General features: G+C 44.2%; 1 protein-coding gene across 2 annotated transcripts; it reads left to right on the top strand.

The window, feature by feature from the left end:
- Nucleotides 1–10391: 10391 nt before the first annotated feature.
- TMED2 (transmembrane p24 trafficking protein 2) lies at nt 10392–20696 on the top strand. Of its 2 annotated transcripts, XM_035016857.1 has the most exons (5): nt 10392–10671; nt 12148–12340; nt 12743–12763; nt 15565–15672; nt 19169–20696. In XM_035016857.1, exons 1-5 carry the CDS (start codon nt 10492–10494, stop codon nt 19291–19293), a joined length of 627 nt encoding a protein of 208 aa, XP_034872748.1. In that variant the 5' UTR covers nt 10392–10491; the 3' UTR covers nt 19294–20696. The 2 variants fall into 2 exon arrangements, with proteins under 2 accessions (XP_034872748.1, XP_034872749.1); XM_035016858.1 differs by lacking the exon at nt 12743–12763 and having other exon boundaries at nt 10395–10671.
- Nucleotides 20697–22137: the final 1441 nt, after the last annotated feature.

Below are 22137 nucleotides of genomic sequence, written 5' to 3'. Positions count from 1 at the left end.
CCTGCCCTGCAGTTCCACGTCTAGGTTCATGCCTGCAGAAATGTCCATATTCTCTACTCAAAATCATCCCTCACAGGAGGGAAGCTGGATGCACTTTTTTGGGGTCCAGCTTCTTTCCTCAGTATAATGGGGTTGTTTTTTTTTTTTAAGATTTTATTTATGGGGTGCCTGGGTGGCTCAGTTGGTTGAGGGACTGCCTTCGGCTCAGGTCATGATCCTGGAGTCCCGGGGTCAAGTCCTGCATTGGGCTCCCTGCTCAGGGGGGAGTCTGCTTCTCCCTCTCCCCCTCCTCCCTCTCATGCTCTCTGTCTCTCATTCTCTCTCTCTCAAATAAATAAATAAAATCTTAAAAAAAAATTAAAAAAAAGATTTTATTTATTTATTTGACAGAGAGAGAGAGTGCACAAGCAGGGGGAGTGTCAGGAAGAGGCAGAGGGAGAAGCAGACTCCCAGCTGAGCAAGGAGCCTGATGTGGGACTCCATCCCAGGACCCTGGGATCATGACCTGAGCTGAAGGCAGACGCTTAACCACACCCAGGCGCCCTGTTAAGTGTATGTTTAATTTTTTTTTTAAAGATTTTATTTATTAATTTGACAGAGAGAGAGAGGGAGAGCAGGAACACAAGCAGGGGGAGTGGGAGAGGGAGAAGCAGGCTTCCCGCCGAGCAAGGAGCCCGATGCGAGGCTTGATCCCAGGACCCTGGGATCATGACCTGAGCCGAAGGCAGACGCTTAACGACTGAGCCACCCAGGCGCCCCATGTATGTTTAATTTTTTCAAGAAACACTTAACTGTTTTCCCAAATGGTCGTGCCATTTTCCCTTCCTACCAGCCGTGATGAAGTAGGACAGGCTGAGCCTTTGTGATTTTACCAATGTCTCTGGGTGATTCTGCTGCTCACCCAAGTTGAGAACCATTGGCTTAGAGGATGGTGAAATTGGAGGGGGGGCTTTTTGTTCAGGAGGTGACATTGGAGCCGAGACTTGGCTAAAGTGAGGGAGGAAGCCAAGGGAAAACAGGGGGGAGGGTGGTTTCAGGCAGAGGAAACTGGAAGTGCCGAGGCTTTGAATCAGGAGTGTGCCTGCCACGGTGCAGGGCTGGCAAGGGGGTCTGTGGGCTTAATCGGCTTTGCAAGGGAAGTGCCCTAATAGACATCCAGCGCGGAGGGTGGGGCCCCCACGGAATGATTTTGGGAGCCACTGGCGTTTTTGAGCAGAAGCACGACATGATTTTGTAGCAGAGGAAACTGAGGCTCAGAGAGGTGAATTAACTTGCCGCAGGTCACACAGTAAGTGGCTGAACTGAGGTTCAGGCCAGGTCTGTCCACAGCCAGAGAGCATGTTATTGACCTCTGTGCTCCCTTTGAGCTGTCTTTGGTGTCCAATAAATACATAAAAAGCAGAAGTTTGGAAAATGCCAATGTCCTCCAGCCAAAGAGCACCAAGAACACACTATGGTTAGGCCAGTTGGATTTAATACTCATTGCAGCGCGGGAGAACGCACACCCCGGGGGGGACTGTGGGGCGTCTCAGTAAGAGAACTTCGGGGCGTTAGAAGAACTGTATGTAGCGTTTGCGCTTTGGTTGGGTGATTCTGGGGAAAATTTAAGGATTGAGGAGTTTAGCGCATGCTGTCAGGAAGCAGGGATAATCCTAGGACTCGAGCCCTTAAATCTTACCTAGACAGAGGACAGACTAGAGCCAGGGAGAGGCTGTAATTGGTCAAGAAGCAGCTGTTACTCCTCTTAGCCAAGAGAGGGAGATGTTTGGTATTTCATGGCCTGGACCATGCTCATGTTTTGTCTTATTTCGTCATGTCACAAGATGGCCTTGTCTGATGTTGATGTTCTGTGAAACTGTTCTTTACGGGAAAGTGCAAAGGCCAGCTGACCGTGCCGGCCAGCTCCTGGATGGCGGGCACTGTTCTCCTCTCTCGGCTATTTCTAGATGACACCTCGGAGGATGAAAGCTTCCCCGTGGGTATGTTTGTCTTAAACAACTTTATTGAGATATGGTTCACATGTCATGAAAATCCACCCGTTTAAAGGGAACAGTCCCATGATTTTCAGTATATTCACAGATACGTGCAACCATCTCTACTGTCAAGTTCCAGAACATTTTCATTGCTCCAAGCGGAAACCCCATGAGCAGTGACTCCCCGTTTCCTCCCTCCTCTGCACCATAGCCCGAGGTGACCACTAATGCACTCTCGGTTTCCATGGACTTCAGTATTTTGGATATTTCATGTAAATGGAACCATAGAATATTTGGTCTTTTGGGACCAGCTTGAGCCTCCTCTCTTCAAGGTCCATCCACGTTGTAGCAGGTGTCAGGCCTTTGTTCCTTTTTATGGCTGAATCATAGTCCATTGTATGGTTGGACCACCTTTTGTTTATCCCTTCGTCAGTTGAGGGACTTTTGAGTAGGGACTGTGGTAAAAACAGTACTTCCCTCTGAAAGCTCAGAGCATTTCGTAGGAACCTCTGTCTCCTCACAGAACTCCTTGTTTCTGGGAGATGAAACCAGGCTCCAGAAGAGGGTGGGACGGAAGGGGGGAAAGGGCTTCATCCAGGCTGGAAGTTCACAGCCATGGAGAACCTGCTGTGTGCCAGGAGGAGGAGCTCTGGGAATGCACAGAGAAATTAGGGCAGCAGTCCCTGCCCTCAATGAACTCGGAGTCCAGTGAGTGGAGAGGGTACACGTGTTGTTCCCCTCCTCCAGGATCCCCAGGATTTTCTAATCTTCTTCAGGGGAACCACGCCTCCCCTGCTCCCTGGTTCCCGGGAAGGAGAAACCCAGGCCTGACCAATCTGCTTTATTCAACCCGTGGGCCTAGTGGTTGGCCCACAGATGGGCATCGGCCTCAGACAGCCCAGTGAGATTCCATGACACTTTTCCCGGACCTCTCACAAAAGGTAATTTTTTGTTGGGTTCATTGCTTTTCCTATGAGGTTGCTGAGAAAGTAGGCCAGAAGCCTGGGGCTGCCGGTGGCCATACTGCGGTTGTCTGGGGAGAGTCAGCCTGAGGAAGAAGGCAAGAGAAGGAAAGCAGGGCTCAGACATGGAGTCTGCAAAGCAGAGAGCAAGCAGCCTTCCTGAGGAGACATTACTCCATTTTACAGGTGAGAAACCAAAGACACTCCCAGAAAGGAATTGAGTGTGAGCCTCTTAATGAGTGACAGGGCTGAGAATTATATTTCTAGGGGCACCCAGCTGGCTCAGTGCATAGAACATGTGACTCTTGATCTCGGGGTTTAAGTTCAAGCCTCATGTTGGGTGTAGAGACTACTTAAAAATAAAATCTTAAAAAAAAAGAGAGAAAGAGAATTATATTTCTAGACCATAACCTAGTCTTTGAAAACAGAGTCTTTCCTTACATACTGTTCAAAATGTCTAAACCATGCTGCCAATAATTGACCTAAATGATTTTAAAGCATTTATAGCATTGAGCCCGATTATCATTAGCATCTCCAAATAGACATGGGGAAAATTTCTGTAGTTGTATTGCCTCTTATTTTGGATTTCCAGAGTTTGTCAAAAAGTCCGCCACAACTCAAACCGACTTAAGCAAATAGTTACATAAATAGGAAATCCAGAATGTGGACTTCAGGCACAGCTGGATCCAGGGGCTTAGTGATAGCACTGTCATCTGACTTCTGTTGTCCTCTGCCCCTGAGCTTTGGGTTACCATAATGTTGACATTACTTTCATGCAGGTTATCTACCCATGGAGGCAAAGGTGGTCTCCAGGACCTGTGGGGTTACATACTGCCAATAACTTTAGAAAATTCAATGAATTTTCATTGCATATCCTTGGCTCAGTTTGGGACACATTCCTACCCTTGGTACAATCACTGTACTTATGGACATGAAAATTGCTGACTGGTCAAGCACAGAGTCAGAGGGTGGGGACAGTCCACCAGAGCGGTGTTGGGTAAGATAGGGGGGAAAGGAATCCTCAATGAACCAGTGAAGTTCTCTTACAGAAGGGAGAATAGATGTTGAGCAGACCCCCCTCCCCATGTTTAAAAAAATCAATGTTTAGTCTGAGACCAGGAAGTTGGTAGTACTTCCTCACACTGTAGAAATGAAGGCATCTAATCAAGTTGATATTAAAAATGTTCTCTTTTTAATACTTCAATTTCATTTTTATGACCTGGACTATCCTTTTCTTTTCACTTAATTTCCCAAATCTTTAAGTATTGTTCTTCCCTGCTTCACTAATATCCTCACCGCTGGGTTCTATCATCAAGAATGGCCCTCTTCTATTCTGTAGCATTTTCTACTTGGATTACCCCTTTCCTCTAATTAATTACTTCTAGGTAATGTGCACGCAGAATCTATCACAGGGGCCCAGGGTCATGTGGCCAAGCCTTCACATTCACTGGCAGCCTCACATTTAAACTTTTCTTTTCTTCTCTCTTTCTTGTAATCTCTGCCCAAGATGGGGCTCAAACTCATGACCCTGAGATCAAGATTCATGTGCTCTACTGAACTAACTGAGGCAGCCAGACACCCCTAGACTTTTCATTTTTACAGATGCTAATTTCACATTTGGTTTATAATTCAGGACAGGAGTTTGTATCAGTCAGAAAACAAAACCATTCTAGATCTTTCCAACAGAAAGGTTTGTTTGTTTTTTTGTTTTATCTCTTTAAAAAGAGATTTTTTTAATTCCTATGTTAATCCCCATACATTACATCATTAGTTTTAGATGTAGTGTTCCATGATTCATTGTTTGTGCATAACACCCAGTGCTCCATGCAGAACGTGCCCTCCTCAATACCCACCACCAGGCTAACCCATCCTCCCACCTCCCTCCCCTCTAGAACTCTCAGTTTGTTTTTCAGAGTCCATCGTCTCTCATGGTTTGTCTCCTCCTCTGATTTCCCCCCCTTCATTCTTCCCCTCCTGCTACCTTCTTCTTTTTCTTCTTTTTAAAAAGAGCTTTTTATCTTTAAGTAATCTCTATACCCAATTTGGGGCTCTCACAACCCTGAGATCACACTTTAAAAGGGTGAGTCCGCTCTTTTCCTCCCTGGCTGCTTGTAGCTCGGCCGCCATCATGAACACACAGCAACGATCCAGACCAAGAAGTTCATGACCAACTGACTACTTCAACCGAAATAAATGGTCATGGATGTTCTTCACCCTGGAAAGACAACGATACCTAAGACAGAAATTCGGGAAAAACTAGCCAAAATGTATAAGACCACATCAGATGTCATCTTTGTATTTGGATTCAGAGCCAATTTTGGCGGTGGTGTTGCAGGATCATTGAGTGGGGCGGTCAAGAAAGAATTCTTGAGATCTTTTAAGGTGCAACTTAGTAAGTTTGTTTACGCAGCAGGAGGACAGGACCCATGGGCAGAAAAAGCTGCACTTTCGCTGTATGAAGCTGGTGGTTATATGATTTGTGCTCAAGCAAGAGGGGATGGGCAGGTATTATTAGATCATAAATGTCTTCTCTGAATTTCTACTCATAAAACTACTTTTGTTAAGATTTCTCTGATGCTCATCATTCAGTTTGATATGAACTGTCTGTGAGAGGTACAGGCAGTCATGAGACCCTGTAAGAATGTGGCAACCAGCACATATTTGATCCTTGTCAAAACCATGCAGGTTATAGGTCAGCCTTCTGGGCTGAAGGTGAACATCTTTTCTGCTTCTATCTCTGACCGAAGGCAAGACAACTGGCTGTGGCATGATTTATGAGTCCTTGGATTACGCAAAGAAAAATGAACCTCAACATAGACTTGCAAGACATGACCTGTATGAGAAGAAAAAGATGTCAAGAAAATAGTGAAAGGAACATGAGGACAGAATGAAGAAAGTCGGGGGGACTGCAAAAGCCAGGGTTGGTGTGGGCAAACAGTGAGCTGGAGATTGGACAACAGAAGTTCAAGATTCTGTAGTGACTTGATCTGTGGTGATGGAGCAGATTTTTCATGAGAGAGGTAATAAACTAAGAACTTTTCTGTGGAAAAAAAGGGTGATTTTTTAAAAAAGATTTTATTTATTTATTTGACAGAGACAGAGATAGCGAGAGCGGGAACACAAGCAGCGGGAGTGGGAGAAGGAGAAGCAGGCTTCCCGAGGAGCAGGGAGCCCGATGCGGGGCTCGATCCCAGGACCCTGGGATCATGACCTGAGCCGAAGACAGACGCCTAACGACTGAGCCACCTAGGTGCCCAAAAAGGGTGATTTCATGGTATGTGAATTATATACCAATAAAGCTGGAAAGAAGGAAAGAAGGAAGGGAGGGAGGAAAGATCTGTTTTTTATTGCACCTCACTGACTCCTGACAACCACCTGGTAGGTTCTGGGCCAGACCCCAGCTGAGAGATTCATTCATCATTCATCGTATTATTACTAAGTACCTGCAATGTGCCAACCGTGGGCTGTGTCGAATGTATTCATGCACACTAAGGCACACAAGCATATGCCAGTCTGCGCCGAGGACCCTAAATGCGCCCATTTCCTGTGGGTGACCTGGCAAGTCCCTAGAGCCTGTCTTCAGATACTGAAATAATGTTGAAAGATGCTTCATGAGTAATATATGAGAGTGGTGCTGTAGGAAAAAGGAACTATGCCAGGCAGTTGACAGTGATTTTATGATGATACTGTGATTATAGTTACTTTTCTGATTTTTAGAAAGCACAGTTAATTACTTTTATAATATAAAAAAATAAATTTCCGGAGGACTTCTGGCTGCATTTTTGGTTTGGCCACCATTGTGTTGTCCAACATTGGAGTTAACTGTATTTGTTTATTTTTAATTTTTTTTTAAAGATTTTTATTTATTTATTTGACAGAGAGAGAGAGCAAGAGAGAGAGCACACAAGCAGGGGGAGTGGTAGGCAGAGGGAGAGGGAGAAGCAGGCTCACCGATGAGCAGGGAGCCCGATGTGGGGCTCCATCCCAGGACCCTGAGGTCATGACTTGAGCCGAAGGCAGATGCTTAACCGACTGAGCCACCCAGACGCCCAGTTAACTGTATTTAGATACAGCATCTATGCTCCAATTTGCCACAGTCCTCCCCTCTCCCTATTGCCTTCAGCGGGTGCCATCTCTCAGTCACATAAACTGCCTGATCCCTGAAGGCATTTGAATTTGGGTCCCCTGATTTATATAGTAAAATCCCCACAATATACGATTCATTGTGGTCCACCAAGATGATAAATGTCCACATTTTAAGTTCCCGATAAGTGGATTTAGAATATTGAATCAGTTTGAAAATGAAAGTTAACATATTTAATTTCTGGGTAAAAACAGAATTGTTCTTGGCACTTTTCTATGGAGTTCAGTTGCTTGGGAAGTCCAAAAGGCTGTTTCCATCAGATTAATTCAGTTAAGTAGGAAGCTACTTGTAGGTATTATCATCAGAAAGAAATTTAATACAGGGAAATGGAGCACATAAGTGGGTTAGTGAGGCTGGAGAAACAGGCTCTAGGCTCCTAGAATAATACTACAGAACTGACCTGCCAGGAGAACCAGGGCCTTCGCCACAGTGTGGACAGTGGGGAATCAGGGGACTATTACGAGAACACTTGAGTTCAGTAACACAGTGTGATGGCAAGGAAGCTTCCTTCGCTGTAACTGAGCACCTCTTTTTTTTTTTTTTTTTTAAAGATTTTATTTATTTATTTGAGAGAGAGAGAATGAGAGACAGCATGAGAGGGAGGAGGGTCAGAGGGAGAAGCAGACTCCCCGCCAAGCAGGGAGCCCGATGCGGGACTCGATCCCGGGACTCCAGGATCATGACCTGAGCCGAAGGCAGTCGCCCAACCAACTGAGCCACCCAGGCACCCTGAGCACCTATTTCTTGACACCTGAAGCGGGAAACTGGATTTTGGGCCACTACTGCCCCCTATTGCTTGATAGTCTTTAAAAAAGGGGAAAAAAAGGAAATAATCCCTCAAATTTGGGGAGCACCTTCACATACACCGTGTCATCTGGTCCTCATGATAACAAGCAAGGCACGTGGTGTCATCATCCCCTCTTTACAGGTGAGGAGACTGAAGCTCAAAGTTGATGGAACATAATTAAGGTCACACAGCTATGTGCAAAGCTGAAGTAACCACCCAGGGCTCCTCATCCCCAGGCCAGGGCAATGAACTCAACTCGTATGTCATGAGTGAGGTCTTTTGTGGCCCTGTGAGCACAGCATACATGTGCCAAGGCTGGTGGCTCACAAGGGTTGCAGACTGGTAAATAACCGTAATTCAGTTGCACAAATCTGCATCGAAAGCACAGAGCATGGGGCTTGTACGTGGCAGAGGTATGTCTAGGGACATTCTAGAGAAGAAAAGAGGTGACATTTGAGTTGGGTTTTGAGGGATGAGTAGAATTATGTCTGGAAGCAAAATGCAGAGAATCGTCCTAGCGGCTGGCAAGAGCTAAGGGGGCCTGATGTGGCAGCAACACTTTGGGGAACTAAGAGAATTCTAGTTTTGGAGGATTTGAACAAGGTAGAAAAATATTTTTGTAGTTGAAGTGTTATATACATACAGCAAAATAAGGTACATCAGTTTTAAGTCTAGATCTTCTTGTTTAAAAAAATAATATGTAAACACTAGGCGAAGATATTAAACTTTTCCAACATCCCAGGAGGTTCCCTTGTGCCCCTTCCCAGTCTATATCCATCTCCATCCTTCCCCGTAGGTTTCTGTGGGATGAGGGTGCTTCCCAAGGGGTAAGTGCTTTCCCTGCTCAATACCGTCTGCCAAGTAACCAAACAGTATTGGATGGCAGGCAGGTAATTCGTTCAATGGCCAGAGAAGGCAGAAGGCGAGCTCAGGCTCTGAAGGAACCTTCTGCCATTAGGACTCATGGTCAGGGTTTCTGGGGTTAGGGTGGAAGGGGCTGGCATGGAAGTTGACTTGAGGGTTTTTCCCAGAAGGGGTAGGAAGATTCTCTGAATCAGAGGATATTATTTCTTCCCTTAAATGGGCACAGTGGGATGTGTCAGCAAGCTGGTAAGTGGGTTTCTGGTTTTAACAACTAGAAGTGGGGTGCCTGGCTGGCTCAGTCCATGAAGCATGGGACACGTGATCTCAAGGTTATGAGTTCCAGCCCCACCTTGGGTATGTAGCGTTTGCTTAAAAAATAAAATCTTGGGGCATCTGGGTGGCTCAGTTGGTTAGGCAACTGCCTTTGGCTCAGGTCATGATCTCAGGGTCCTGGGATCGAGCCCCGCATCGGGCTCCCTGCTCGGGGGAAGCCTGCCTCTCCCTTTCCCACTGCTCTTGCTTGTGTTCCCTCTCTTGCTCTCTGTCAAATAAATAAATAAAAATCTTAAAAAAAAAAAAAAAAGAAAAGCTTAAGGGGCACCTGGGTGGCTCAGTTGGTTGAGCGTCTGCCTTTAGCTCATGATCTCCCGGTCCCAGGACCCCGCCCCCCCCCCCCCCCCCCCCCCCCCCGTCAGGTTCCCTGCTCAGCAGTGAATCTGTTTCTCTCTCTCCCTCTCTCCCTCAGCCCCCTTGGGCTCTCTCTCTCTCAAATAAAATTAAAGAAAAAAATCTTAAAAAACAACAACAAAACAATTAGATGGTAATGATCCCGAGGTCTTCTGGAGGGTTACCAGGCATCTGAATTGGATCAAACCGGTGGAAAACTGGGTAATTGGAGACCGGTTTGGAGCTTGTTAGCGAGTTTCTGGTGTCAAGGGGAGGCCAACAGAAAATCTCAAAGCCCTTGGGGTGAGCCCCCTGTCTCCTCTTATATCTTTTTTTTTTTTTTTTTTTAAGATTTTATTTATTTATTTGGCAGAGAGAGACAGCGAGAGAGGGAACACAAGCAGGGGGAGCGGCAGGCAGAGGGAGGAGCAAGGAGCCCGACGCGGGGCTCGATCCCAGGACGCGGGGCTCGATCCCAGCACACTGGGATCAGGACCTGAGCCGAAAGCAGATGCTTAACGACTGAGCGGGCCAACGAGCTGGGGGGGAGGGAGAGAGAGAAAGAAAATCTCAAGCAGACTCCCTGCTTAGCGCGGAGCCCCACCCGGGTCTCGGTCTCGACCCTAAGATCGTGACCTGAGCGGAGATCAAGAGTCCCACACCTAACTGAGCCACCCAGGCGCCCCTCTCCTTTTACTTCTTACTGCCTCTAAACCTTCACCATCTCTTTGGACAGTCTTAGGGAGTCGCACTGGGCGCCGGAGGTTTCTTGATACCGTCGCTTTCTCCTGTGGTCCACGTGAAATTTAGGTTGCGCACGAGAGAGGAGGGAGGTGGGGACAACGACGTTTGGCCCCTCAGAGCCACCGTCCAGGCTCGGGTTGGGCGGAGCCCCCGTGTCCCTCGGCGGCCGCCGTGCGTCCGTTACGTGGCAGCTGCCGGCGCCCGCCAATCCACGGCGCCCGCATCAGCCCCCTCGGGCGGCGCAGCCGGAAGAGGCGGAGCTGAGGCAGCGGCGGCTGAGGAGGCAGCGGTGGCGGCGGCGGCGGCTCTGGAGGCCGCGGTCCCGGTCCTGGCTTCGGCCCCAGCCCCACCATGGTGACGCTCGCTGAGCTGTTGGTGCTCCTGGCTGCTCTTCTGGCCACGGCCTCGGGCTACTTCGTCAGCATCGACGCGCACGCCGAGGAGTGCTTCTTCGAGCGGGTCACCTCGGGCACCAAGATGGGCCTCATCTTTGAGGTGGCCGAGGGCGGCTTCCTGGACATCGACGTGGAGGTGCGGGCACGCTGCCCGGGGCCCAGGCGGGGTCGCGGGGCCGTTCGGGGGTTGGCGGCGCTGGGGCCCGCGCGGCGCCTGCGGGGGCGCGGGGCGTGGAGGCCGCTGTCCGAGTGCTGGGAGGGGCCCGGGCCGCCGTCCGGCCCACGTCCGCGGGACCCCCTAACGGCTCTTTCAGCCGCGGCCCGCCCGGGTTCCGTGCCTCAGGATCCCGTGCGGATACAGAGCCTTGCTTCGTCGCGTTGGGTTCTCAGCTTGAACGGCGGGCTCCGGTGGAACCTGTCGCCGAGCTTTGTCGGCCAGGCGCCGCGTGTCAGCCCGGGGCCCAGAAGGCACTTAGATGTTGAGGTTAGCCGACGGCAGGTCTCCGCTGGGTCTGCAGCTGCACTTCGTCGTGTTACGGATTAACGTTGGGGCACGACGTGGAAACTTCAGAAAAAGTAAAGCGAAAGGCCGGGCAGATATTTGCGTTGTGCTTTTCTTTATTTTTCATAGAAAAAGGCTGAGCTTAAGTTTAACCTATTTTTATGCAAACCTCCAGATACCTCCTTGAGCCATCTCTGACTAGGGAAGAGGTGGAGTTGGGTCGTTCAGTTTAGGGGTAATGATTGCAGATGAAGTATCTGGAGAAAACAGGAATTTATTTTGAGAGACTAGCAGTTCCTAAATTTCCTGCTCTGTCTTTTTTTAAAGCAGATGATTTCGCCTTTATTTTTAATTATTTTTTTAGGAAACCAGATGTAATTAATACTTAAATTCACTGTTAACGTGATTAATTGGGTTCAAGAATTTTCCATTTGACAATGAACAGCAGAGTTGGGCACCAATTACACAGTCCCAAGTGAAGTCCAAAGATAAGGGGATAATGGAAGGAGTGACTGGTAAAACTAGTTAAGACTTTAGAGATAAACTATTCCGGTCTCCCAGGTTTTGCAGGTGACAGGCTTTATAAGAACTAAGTTAGTTAACCAAGGCCTAACAGTTGATTTTTAGCAGATGGATGAGAACATGGGTCTCTTAGTTTCCAGTCTGGTCTTTTTTTCTCAAGCCTTCTGGTATCTCAGATAAAGCAGATTCCTTCACTGGTTTGCAGCAATCAATTAAGAAAACCCAAAAGTGGAGCTTGCTCAAATTCCTTAGCTTTAAAGATTTTTTTTTCATGTTTTGATATTAATAGTTTGCATGTGTTTTGGTGTTAGAAGGCCGTTTGGAGACAATGTGTAAGGTACTATTTCTGTTTCTGAGGGGTTCATGCTTAAGTTGGGTAAATGAAACATGTAGTCTGGATTGGAAGATGTTCTGGAGAGCCATCTAGTCCAGCCTTGTTTCATAAGTGGGAGAACTGCAGCCCAAAGAGATTACTGTCATTAAGTGAAAATTACATTTTCTTCGCGAATATCCTATTGCCAGTAGACAGCACCTGCGAAGAGTATGATTTTAAATCTTTTGTGATGTGCATTTCTTTCCTGCCTCCAGATTACAGGGCCTGATAATAAAGGAATTTATAAAGGAGACCGAGAGTCCAGTGGGAAATACACATTTGCTGCTCACATGGATGGAACATACAAGTTTTGTTTCAGCAACAGGATGTCTACCATGACTCCAAAGATAGTGATGTTCACCATTGATATTGGGGAGGCTCCCAAAGGACAAGACATGGAAACAGAAGGTGAGATGAACATTCGGAAGATTTACATTCTGTTTCAAGAATTAATATTGGGTACATTGTTATTTATCTGAATAGAGTGTTTATTTTGATTTCTTATTGTACCTTGATTCACTGTCTTTAAAACCAAAAACTTCTGTGATACATTTTATTTCTCCAGGATTCCTAATTAGCAAAAGTAAGTTTCTGGAAGTTTATATTTGTTTTAGTTCTTTATAGTTGCCTCTTCTGGCAACTTTTTGTAGTCAGTCTGTGCTTTTGTAAGAATGTAGGTTACGTGTGTTTTAGGTTGTTTGTTGTGTTGATTTGCTAATCCTGGTATATACATCATTGTTTGCTCATTTATACATGGGTGGTTGAGTTAAACTTTATTTTTGTGTGTTTATATCTTACACTTTTCTTTAGGTGGTGGAGATACCTGGGATGGTAGGTGGATTGCTTTTTGACAGCATCCTGTCTTGCGTATTTTTCTTTGCTGCTAATTCCTGCTTTCCTTCTTTCTAACCTCAGTTTGTTAGCATGAGAGTGTTTTTTTCTCTTAATTAAAAACAGACCCCTACAACTAATTAGAGTTTTAGAGTGATTGTTTTTATTTGGTTGACGAGAAGTATAGGTTAGGTCATTTTAAATGAATGGCAGTGGAAATACAGTGATTGACATCTTCGTAGTAACATCATACTTTGTTTCCTTTAAATGAATGCTGAGGGTGGAAGGATTCAACTGTAACTGGAGGAGTAAAAGTCTTAAACATAGCTAATGGCAAATGATGCTGTTCACCTTGTAAGAAGTATTTTGGTGGCTTGTTTTTTAACCATTATTGAAGTTTTGTAACTTGAAACTTGGTTGGATGTGAAATGCAGTTGTAGAAGCTGTCTCCAGAGATGGTGACAAAAGCTCTTTCAGCCATATGTTGTAGTTCAGTTAACTTTTATTTCTCCACTGACCAGCAGTAAACCCTGAACCCAGTCTTCTGGATAAATTGCTTACCAAGAACCAGCACATTTGGATTGGGGCATTGCGGGGGTGGGAGGGGTTGTACAGCGTACGTCAGGATTTGTGGAAACTAGCAGTTCAATGCATTTCCTAGTATTAACGTGATAATATTTGTCCTAGATATTAAGCAGTTAGTAGAGTACTTACGTCATAAAGAAGTATTTGTTAAGTTTGAAATCTAGAATTTAGAGAATCCTACTACTTAGTAATTCCTGTACTTGTTTTTCGGGGCCATTTACAGTGTAGGACTTGGCTAACTCAAGGAGAATTCGGAGTTTTGAAGGGGTTTGTGCTTGTTCATTTTCTGGAAATTAGTCCTTTCTAAATAGTTAGAAAACGTTGGCTGATGAATGTGACTCTTGAATTATTCCTAAACCTTTTTTTTTTTTTAAGATTTTATGTATTTGACAGAGAGAGCACAAGTAGGCAGAGCAGCAGGCAGAGGCAGAGGGAGAAGCAGGCTCCCCACTGAGTGGGGAGCCCGATGCAGGACTCGATCCCAGGACCCTGGGATCATGACCTGAGCCGAAGGCAGACGCTTAACGACTGAGCCACCCAGGCACCCTATTCTTAAACCTTTAATATTTAAAATTCTTGCTTTTGTTTGCTAAAGTCAGTGAATGGAAGCTCTGAAATCAGACTGTATTCTAAAGCAGTGGTCCTCAAGTGAGGATAGTGTTTGCCCCCAAGAGGACATTTGACAATATCTGGAGACTTTTTTTTAAGTAGGCTCCACGTCCATTGTGGGGCTTGAACTCACGACCCTGAGATCAAGAGTCGCATGCTCTACTTAATCCATCTAGGCGCCCCTATCAGGAGACATTTTTGGTTCTCATGGCTGGATGGAAGATCCTAAAATGTACTGGACAACCCCCCACAACGCAGAATTATCTGGTTGAAAATGTCAACAATGGGGGCACCTGGGTGGCTCCGTCGTTAAGCGTCTGCCTTCGGCTCAGGTCATGATTCCAGGGTCCTGGGATCGAGCCCCGCATCGGGCTCCCTGCTCAGCCGGAAGCCTGCTTCTCCCTCTCCCACTCCCCCTGCTTGTGTTCCCCTCTCTCGCTGTGTCTCTCTCTGTCAAATAAATAAAATCTTTAAAAAAAAAAAAAAAAAAAGAAAATGTCAACAATGCCATCCTGAGAGACCCTGCTCCTAAGGTTTCATGTCATGCTCAGGGTTTCCCGAATGAAGCCAGTGAGGGATGATTTGAGATTCTAGGGCGCCTGGGTGGCTCAGTTGGTTAAAAGACTGCCTTCAGCTCAGGTCATAATCCCGGAGTCCTGGAATCGAGTCCCGCATCGGGCTCCTTGCTCGGCAGGGAGTCTGCTTCTTCCTCTGACCCTACCCCCTCTTGTGCTCTCTCTCTCTCAAATAAATAAAAAAAAAAAAGATTTGAGATTCTAGCCTAACTAACTTAACATGGGTAGGGGCCCTCTAATGGGAATCTTCCCTTGTGGTAGATAATTTTTTCCTAACTGTGTGTTCATTGTCATAACATAGCACTGTCTAGAAGCATACACTTACTCTTCAGAACTGTTAGTTCACCTTGTCTTCATTTTTGGCTAAAAAGAATACCTGATTTTAAACCTTGTGCAACTGAGAGCTTGTCTTCTCACTTATAATGCCTGCCATTCCCCACTGTAGTGAAATTACTGCTTTGATTTCCATAGAAGAATGTTTGAATTTTGGTGTGGGTTTTTTCAAGAATGTCTTGGGTTTTTGTCTGCTCAGCTTCATTGAGATTAAAAGTCTGTTTTGAGGCTGCTCTTAAATTAACATTAGAGTTATATGATTTTAAAGCATAGGTTTTGATTTTAGTTAAATATTGTTATTTATAGGATTATTGTTAGGAATTTTGTTTGTTTTATATTTTGTGTTCTCTTTTTTTTCCCTCCTCAGTCTTTTTTTCTTCTCTAGTTAGTCAATACAGTGAACTTAGCAGCAATTCATTAGAGGAAATTTCTTAGGATTAATTGTTTTCCTTTAGTTAGTAAGTGTTGTATAGTATGTTTTCCACCCTGAAAGAGCTTTCTGTTCTGGGAATGGACGTTAAAAAAATGCTTTGAGAATTAAATTGTCATCAGTAGTCCAACATGATGTCTGAGCCATTTCTAAACAGCTTCTTTTATATGTCTTCTCTGAGAATATTTTGAGGAATACTGCTTTATATGTATTTTTTCAAAAGGAAATTGCCAAATACATGCTGATCTGTTCTTAACATTTTTCTGTAGCTCACCAGAACAAGCTAGAAGAAATGATTAATGAGCTAGCAGTGGCGATGACAGCTGTAAAGCATGAACAGGAGTACATGGAAGTTCGGGAGAGAATACACAGAGCGAGTAAGTTAATGCTGTAACTTTGCAGCAGTGTCTGGTGGCCATGAAATCCTGAAGGTGTATTACCCAACAGCTTGCTTGAATTTTCCTCATTTGGGTATTTTACAAACATTATTATACTAAAGCATTAACTTGAAAAAGTACCTCTGCAGAGATATTTTTTGAGTACGTGTTTGTAGAGCTTTGTACTAGTCTAGTTTTTCATTGGGACCATTCATCTAAACTGAAAAATGCTGTTAAGATTTAGCATGAGCTTTTAAGAGTTTTTTTAAAAAAAATCTATGGTCAGCTAAGGAATAAACTAATAGTTTTCTCAAAGCGGAAAGGACAAATATAAAGTGGTTGGTTTTTAATCATAAAGTTGACATTTCTGTGCCAATGTATTAATATTATATGCTGAGATTTAGCTTTTTTTCCTAAAATGGAAGGTTTATGTTAGTTAAAATAGAGAGCACTACAACATGAATCTAAGCAGTCACCAGGTGAAGCTCAGCTTGGGTTCCTGAGTTTGTAAACTGGGAATGGGGAATGTATTTATCTGAGGAAACAGTGACTGGAATCCCATGGTAGGTTGCAAAAGCCTGTCTAGCCCATGATATGGCTAGTATTATGCTTTTGCATGTAAAATTAAGAGGTACCATACTGACACAGAGCAGATATCATATTTTAGATCCAGGTCCACACCTGTGGTTCAGTGTTTTTCATCCTCCAAATAGTTCTTGGGGCTAGATCTCACGGGAGCAAGCTCATCTGCGAATGCAAAGTGGTTGAAGTCAGGAGTCTTTGTTCCGAGGTTGGGCTAGAAAGCAGAGAGAAGAGTGACTCCCGAGAGAGAGGCACAGGCTGAACCTCTTCAAGATGTGGTTTGTGTTCTCCCTACCCTCTTACATCTCTTGCCATGGATGGAAATAAGCCTTTAGGACCTAGAGCACACACCTTGCCTTTTGGTGGGAGAGTGATGAGTGAACACAACAGATTAGAGAAGTGAGAGCCCCTGTTCTCACTGTTTAGGGGTGCAGTGGGCGTGAGGTAGACCAAGGCTTGTATACGTGCACTGTTGCCTCTTCCACTATGATTCCTTCTCCTCTTGGCCTCCACTGGTAATCTCTTTACCCTCTCGGATCGCCACCTTCCCCCCTCACCTGGCCAAGACCCCTCTGTTGATTACCTTGCTCTCCACTGGCCCAGCCCATTCTGAGATGAGAAGGGCACTGAGCAGAGTCTTGAGGGCCAAGAGCTTACACTGCTTTTCATTTTTAACCAGTTCAGACCAGATGGCTTTAAAGGTATAGGAGGTTCTTGGGAGCACAGCAGTCAGAGGAACACCTGTCTTCCGGTCTTCGGGGGCATCCAGCCTTACTCTTTTGCACTTAATTTGAGTGGAGATGCTCCTGTATTTGTTTCACAGACAAATAGAATTTTAGGCATCCTGTTTGTTTTTGCAAATCAAATAGTTCTCACAATGTTTGTTTTTTGTACATCTTCCTACAGCACTTAATCCATAGAGGTGAACATAATGAGACATTTTTTCTTCCTTTACTCCAGTGTTGTGGTTATACTGTGTTACTTCTAGACATGGCTAATGTGTGAATAGTATGAGGACAGTGTCTTATATACACACTTTTCCAGGTAAAGTGAAGGGAGAGAGAAATACTTCTTTTTACATGATTGCTTAATAATTTTGAAGTGTTTACTTAGTCATTCCCTTTTCAGGCACAAATCTTAAAATGCTAGTCCTTCACAGTTATGCTGGATACTGGTTACCAAGTTTTCAGCAGAAGTAAACTTCATGCCATGGGCTTAGTATGAAAAATTTCAGCTTTGGTGATTTTTTAAATTTTTTAAGCTTTGTGATTTTTGGGGTTCTAATTAATATTCTTGGCCATGTGTCTCTTCTTACTCTGGGGAAAAAAGTCACATTTTTTGGTAACTGCAAGTTACCTTTTTGGGAACATGTTAATTGCTTTTCACTTCTTTTTGAGTGGTTATTAATCCAGTAGCTATTATAAGCTAGTTATTGTTCTACAAATGATATACATATATCTAAAAATATGGCACTCACTTATTCAGCTGATTAATATTGTTACTATATTGCTGGTTGTAATTGTTTTTAATATTGGCCATTGGTAGAAAAATCGGAAACTACCTAGTAATTTTAAAAAGTTAAGGCTGTAGAGTTTGATCAGAAATTTGAAAGAATGTCGGGGCACCTGGGTGGCTCAGTCGTTAAGCGTCTGCCTTCGGCTCAGGTCATGATTCCGGGGTCCTGGGATTGAGCCCCTCATCATGCTCCCTGCTCAGCCAGGAGCCTGCTTCTCCCTCTCCCACTCTCCCTGCTTGTGTTCCCTCTTTGGCTGTGTCTCTCTCTGTCAGATAAATAAAATCTAAAAAAAAAAAAAAAAAAAGAAATTTGAAAGAATGTGACATGGATAGAGTGGTCATGGCTGTTGCTTTAAGAATCAGATCCTTAGCTTAAGAGTGGGATAGATCATGAGACTGGTTCCAGTTTGGTAGTAACTGCCAGTATTGGTGCATGAAACTGAGAAACCTCTTCCATGTAGAACAGCTGCCAAATACATAGTAGGTGCCCAATATTTGTTGAATAAATGTTTAAGGAAAAAGCCACTTAGATTGACACATTTTGACTAGGTAGGTAGTGCTTTGGATAACTGTATGATCTTGAAATAATCTCTCCATTTTTTTAAGTCAATTTTCTGATTCAGCAAAAAATTATAATGTAGGAATATTTTAAGATTTTTTTAAAAATTTATTTGACAGAGAGAGACACAGCGAGAGAGGGAACACAAGCAAGGGGGAGTGGGAGAGGGAGAAGCAGGCTTCCTGCTGAGCAGGGAGCCCGATGCGGGGCTCGATCCCAGGACCCTGGGATCACAACCCGAGCCGAAGGCAGACACCTAATGACTGAGCCACCCAGGCGCCCCTAATGTAGGAATATTTTAATGTGAGGGAGAAAGAAGGTTGTATTGGGTTTTAACCCTAGAGATTGAAGTCACTTGGGCAGTTGGGCAAGTCACTTTTCCTTTCTGCTCCCCATACACAAGCAGAGCAGCCTTGATCATACTCCATGAATCTTTTTTTTTTTTTTTTAAGATTTTATTTATTTATCAGAGAGAGAGCACAAGCAGAGGGAGCAGCAGGCAGAGGGAGAAGCAGGTTCCCTGCTGAGCAAGGAGCCTGATGCGGGGTTTGATCCCAGGACCCCGGGATCATGACCTGAGCCGAAGGCAGATGCTTAACCGACTGAGCCACCCAGGTGTCCTGATCATACTCCATGAATCTTTAAGGTCCCATTTAAAGCTAAAATTTTCGGCTTCTAAGTTTGTTGAGTTGCTTCTGAACAAGACAAAAGTATTTAGAGTACTTTGGTGTGCAAAATACTACTTACATAGAGTAAAGACTAGGATGATTTATGATGCTTATGCTTTTTTTTGTTTTGTTTTGTTTTGGTTAAATTTTGTTTGTTTGTCTGTCCTCACAGTCAACGACAACACAAACAGCAGAGTGGTCCTTTGGTCCTTCTTTGAAGCTCTTGTTCTAGTTGCCATGACATTGGGACAGATCTACTACCTGAAGAGATTTTTTGAAGTCCGGAGGGTTGTTTAAAAAGCCTTTTCCTGATGATCTCAAAATCATAATTCACTGTTTACCAAACATCTTGGTGATAATAATGTCATTAGTTTCTACATTTTTATTTTTGAAACTGTACATTCACAGCTTATGTTTCTTTGTGATTAATAGATATTGGGGGAAAACACCTTTTTAGGAAAGTTAGAGTGAAAATTTGACACTTGATTGGCATAATTTCTTATTTGAATTCTGCATCCATTATACAGATCTGTCCAACACTGTAAATGAAATACAGGCATATAGTTCCGATTATATCTTCTTTCCTTTTGTTTTCATGATGAAGTGCAGCTCAGAAAAGTACTTCATGGATAGTACTTCACTTAAATGACTGCATTCTTTGGATCTCTTATCCTACAGTTCAAGTCACTAAAGATTCTTTTTGTTGAGTCCTTATGAGAAACAACTGTCTGAATCTTGATATTTTCTACCCAGCCTACTGGCAGAACTCTGACTGGAGTGTTACCAGGTTGGTACTTTTATACTTGTCTATCTTGTTTTTGCTTTAAAGATAAGACTTAACCCAACCACATTTCCCCTTCTAAATTTGTGTTTTGAACCTTGGGACTCAGTCACCTCCAGTTAAATTAATGACACAAGCAGCTAATAGCCATTTTTTGGTTTCTGCCTCACCTTGTAAGCAGTCTCTACTAAAGCCAGTTCTCTGGGTGTTTCAGCCAATGGTAGCTCTTTCCTTTCTATGCTGGCACATCCACTTTCTCTGCTCTTGGCATGTGTAGGAAGTGTGCATTCATACAATTGGAAAAATCTGGATTACTGATGCCAAAGGGTTAAAGCCTCTTGGATTTCATTGCAATGATATACAGCCACTATTTTATTTTTGATCAGTGGCATTTTGGCCACTGTTTAATTAGGGTACTGGACATCACTGTCAGTACTAGGATTTTGTTTTTGTTTTTCTTGGGTCTTTTTTGGCACATGTGAATTTTGTTTTGTATAAAATGAAACGACTTTCTCTTGGTCTCTGATGATGGGTTTAACATTAAAGGAGCATCTGGTTGTGGTGTGGGGGTGATCCAGGATTATGTTGTGACTGATGTATATTAGTTACTTGTACACTTTTTTTGGATCTTTGCAAGGGGAAAACTACAAGTAACGAGTTTTATATAATTAATTTAAATTTGTTACAGGTTTTCATGTTCAGGATAAACAATTTTTCAACTTTGGGTGAAAATGCTTGCAACAGTTTAAGGTGACTGTATTTTACCTTAAGACAACTGTTGCAATGCCAAATTTTTTTTTTTTTTTTTTGGGTGTGTGTGAAAACACTTCAAAATTGAATTAAAAGATGTACATTTAAAATTGGTTGTGTATCTAATCTGCCCCAGGTTCAGTAAATAAACAATTCTTTTTAAAAACAATATTCTGTGTTTCATATTAATGATTAATTCACATTTGTTAAATATCAACTTTCTATTCATATTTGAAATGAGACATGTCCGTGTTTTCTGAGTTACTATGCCCGTTATAGATGTCTGTCACTTTGTATGTCTGTAAACTTGAGGACAGTGAGTAGGAACCCAATATTAGTTTTCCTTGTGTGGTTTCTTTGGATGATTCAGTGTTAACATCTTAAGTATTTTTTTTTTTTCATTTGGAAAAAAAGTTGAGTTATACTCAACTGCCGGGTTTATGGATGTGGGAAGTAAGTTTAGGAGAGATTCAGTGATTTGTGCAAGGCCCTCAGGTAAGACAGGTGGAATCAGAAATTAGATCTCTGCTTTTAGAAACCGTTGCTCTTCCTCTATTACACTAAGGGCCTGCTAGTAATAAAATAAACTATTATTTGTTGAACATTGTGGAATGTACTGGCACTGTGCTAAGTGCTATATGCAGTCTGTCTCATTTATTCCTCAAAACAGCCCTTACCTTGGGTGCTATTATAATCATTTTGGAAATAGGGAAACAGGCTTGGAAAGCATCCAAGGGTCCAAAAACTAGTTAAGTAGAGCCCCAAACGCGAATGCAAGTATGGTCTTTCCCTCTGCCTTTACTTTCAGAACTGTGGAAGTCCCATGTTATAACAGTTGTCAAAGGTATTTTGAAGTGTGATCCTGTTTCAGTGGAAACGTTGCCTCAGGCTTTTTGTTTCACTTCATTTAGTTTGTGATGACTGGAATCTGTATGAGTACTACTCCCATTTATCCATCCTAAAAATATTTGAGTGAGTGCTGTGTTGCTGCCAGTTGCAGCCGCTGGGTTAAAGAAATTAAAGAAAAATCCCCATTGTCGTGGGGTTTACCTTTTAGTGGGGAAGGCGAACCTACTATGCCAATTGATCTGCATATTAATGGTAAGTGCAATGGAGGAAAAGTGAGGCAGTGTGAGCGGTTTTAGTGATTAGGAAAGGAAGGCCTCACTGAGATGACATTTCTAAGTACGGAGCCCAGCATGTACCAGGCGGTGAGTGAAAACTGCTGAACGAATGTGTGCGTGGACAAATGAGCGGCCCCGGCCCATGGTGAACCCAGGAACGGGAAGATCATGTTCTCGTTTGGGGCTCTAACTTTCTCGGAAGTAAACCAACATTTATTGTGTACCGGGCCCTGGGGCCCGACCATCACCCGATTTCGCATATCCGTTGACCTGGGGCTCCGGGCCCGGGGTACATTTCTGTCCATTCCCGCCAGACCCACCTGTGCCTCGGCCGGGACGCGGTCTTGTGCTGCCCCCTGCCTCTGATGGGCGCAGAAAGCCCGCGAGCCGGAGCAGAATGCCTCCGCCGAAATGCCTGCTCTCGGTGGGAAGGCGCCCGAGCCAGGGTGGCTGCGCAGGACCGACGGAACTGCTCGGGCCTGGGCC

The sequence above is a fragment of the Mirounga leonina genome, unplaced genomic scaffold (assembly GCF_011800145.1).
Source record: "Mirounga leonina isolate KUSES-001 unplaced genomic scaffold, KU_Mleo_1.0 Mir_171, whole genome shotgun sequence".
Taxonomy (NCBI): domain Eukaryota; kingdom Metazoa; phylum Chordata; class Mammalia; order Carnivora; family Phocidae; genus Mirounga; species Mirounga leonina.
The sequence above is the reverse complement of the archived record's forward strand: the minus strand, read 5'-3'. Positions and strand labels throughout refer to the sequence as shown.